The sequence below is a fragment of the Homarus americanus genome, unplaced genomic scaffold, assembly GCF_018991925.1.
Source record: "Homarus americanus isolate GMGI-L3 unplaced genomic scaffold, GMGI_Hamer_2.0 scaffold29965, whole genome shotgun sequence".
In the NCBI taxonomy this organism is placed as follows: domain Eukaryota; kingdom Metazoa; phylum Arthropoda; class Malacostraca; order Decapoda; family Nephropidae; genus Homarus; species Homarus americanus.
The window spans coordinates 32,698-35,000 of NW_024711516.1; the positions used below are offsets into that span (position 1 = coordinate 32,698).

The window sequence follows — 2,303 nt, forward strand, 5'->3', positions numbered from 1 at the left end:
CTCTCTCTCTCTCTCTCTCTCTCTCTCTCTCTCTCTCTCTCTCTCTCTCTCTCTCTCTCTCTCTCTCTCTTCTTCCATCTTTAACATTCATCTCTTCTTCCTCCCCTCCTCCCACCATCTCTTACTCCCCCCCTCCTCCTCCTCCGTCCCTCTTCTCCTCCTCCCCTCCTTTTCTTCTCTCCCTCCTTCTCTCCTCTTCTTCCCCCCCCTCGCACGTCACTTGTGGCCGGAACAATAAGAGTGAAGCGGACCATAAACTCTCCTTCTCTCTCTTTGTTTATCTCCCTCTACTTCCCTCTCTCTACGTCCGTGTTAACCCTGCCCTCCCATCCCTGCCCTCCCATCCCTGCCCCTCCCATCCCTGCCCCTCCCGCCCTGCCCTCCATCCCCTGCCCCTCCCATCCCTGCCCCCAGACCTGAACTATAGACTAAGTACTGTACACTAACTTGTTGCACAGAAATGAAGGAACCGACTTTAATTTGGTGTTGCAGACCATTAAGTGAGTTGCTGTTACTCAATTAAGTGACTGGCTGTAACACCATTAAGTGAGTTGCTGTTACTCAATTAAGTGACTGGCTGTAACACCATTAAGTGAGTTGCTGTTACTCAATTAAGTGACTGGCTGTAACACCATTAAGTGAGTTGCTGTTACTCAATTAAGTGACTGGCTGTAACACCATTAAGTGAGTTGCTGTTACTCAATTAAGTGACTGGCTGTAACTCCATTAAGTGACTGGCTGTAACTCCATTAAGTGACTGGCTGTAACACCATTAAGTGACTGGCTGTAACTCCATTAAGTGACTGGCTGTAACTCCATTAAGTGACTGGCTGTAACACCATTAAGTGACTGGCTGTAACTCCATTAAGCCACTCACTTAATGGAGTTACATTCCAGACTGTGGGTAAAATTAATGATTGAAGGACCAGGATAGAGATATTAATGGGTAAAATTAAGGTTAGGTTAGGTTAGGTTAGGTTAGGTTAGGTTAGGTTAGGTTAGGTTAGGTTAGGCTAGGCTTGGTTGGGTTAGGTTAGGTTAGGCTAGGCTAGGTTGGGTTAGGTTAGGTTAGGTTAGGCTAGGCTAGGTTGGGTTAGGTTAGGTTAGGTTAGGCAAGGCTAGGTTGGGTTAGATTAGGTTAGGTTAGGCTAGGTTGGGTTAGGTTAGGTTAGGTTAGGTTAGGTTAGGTTAGGTTAGGATGGACAGGGGAAGACAGAGATAATATTAACAGTTGTGGTCCCCGGAGTGAGAGGAGGGGCCGTGGTCGCCATCCCTCAGATGCTTTACCGACAAATACACAAACGGACGATATTAAAAAAAAGATAAAATAAATATTGACTGAGTGATTGTAATGAAGGTAATTAAATTAAACCATTACGGTGTATTAATTAACCAAATATTGGAAAAACTTTAATACATTTGGTTAAGGAGATCAATTAACTCAATACCTCTTAATGTAATGATGTAGTGAAGGAAAAATGTATTACAATTAATTTACTCAGGTGGAAGGGGCAGTTGAAGACCTGCAGTGTATGTATGTATGTGTGTATGTAGTGATGGTGTACCGTGTATGTATGTATGCATGTATGTATGTATATCCGTTCATACAGCTCATAAGAATACATACAACAAATGACTGACATCAAATTGTAGCTTTTAATCAGGTCAGCCTCTCGAGTTTTACCCCCCCCCCCACCACACCGAGTTATACCTCCAACACGTCGAGTATTATTGAAATGTATTGTTCCACCTGAGCTCCTACTCGAAAAGTAATTTAGAACTTGTATTATGTAGAGACAATAACCGGGATTACAGGCTACAAAATTCATGTAACTGGACTACAATAGACGAGGCCCTTAACTTAGCTCAATGAAGCAAAAAAAATGTATAAAAAAATAAATATAATCGAGGTTAGTTAATAATTGATAGGGAGTTGGTCTCTGTGTCTGGTTGATCCACAGAGAAGCGACTGACCTTACCCCACCGCATGTTGATGGACACTGATGATAGACCTGTAGTATAGGACGCTGCCGAGGCCAATGATGCAGATATCGTACTGGAAACTGTCTTTTGCTTTTTTCAATATTTACAGTGACAATGAGACTTAGTATAATAATTAGACAGTATGATTATGACACTATAATCATGAATTTCATTATAGTTTATGATAAACGCTTATGTGTGTAATAAAAAGTGAAATTATTACTGTTGTTAAAATAATCCTATGCCTGGCAGTCCCACATGAGTAAGGATCCTCACAAACGTGGGAAAAATGTTCACACAGACTTGTTCCTCAGTGTGTT

General features: G+C 42.1%; 1 protein-coding gene across 1 annotated transcript in view; it reads left to right on the forward strand.

The window, feature by feature from the left end:
* Nucleotides 1-2,241: 2,241 nt before the first annotated feature.
* Nucleotides 2,242-2,303, forward strand: part of LOC121858587 (dipeptidase 1-like) — a 25,340-nt gene continuing 25,278 nt past the window's right edge. Inside the window, 1 exon segment of the mRNA XM_042355082.1 lies at nt 2,242-2,303. This exon segment is cut by the window's right edge and continues 13 nt beyond it. Within this exon segment, the coding sequence (XP_042211016.1) occupies nt 2,242-2,303 (62 nt within the window).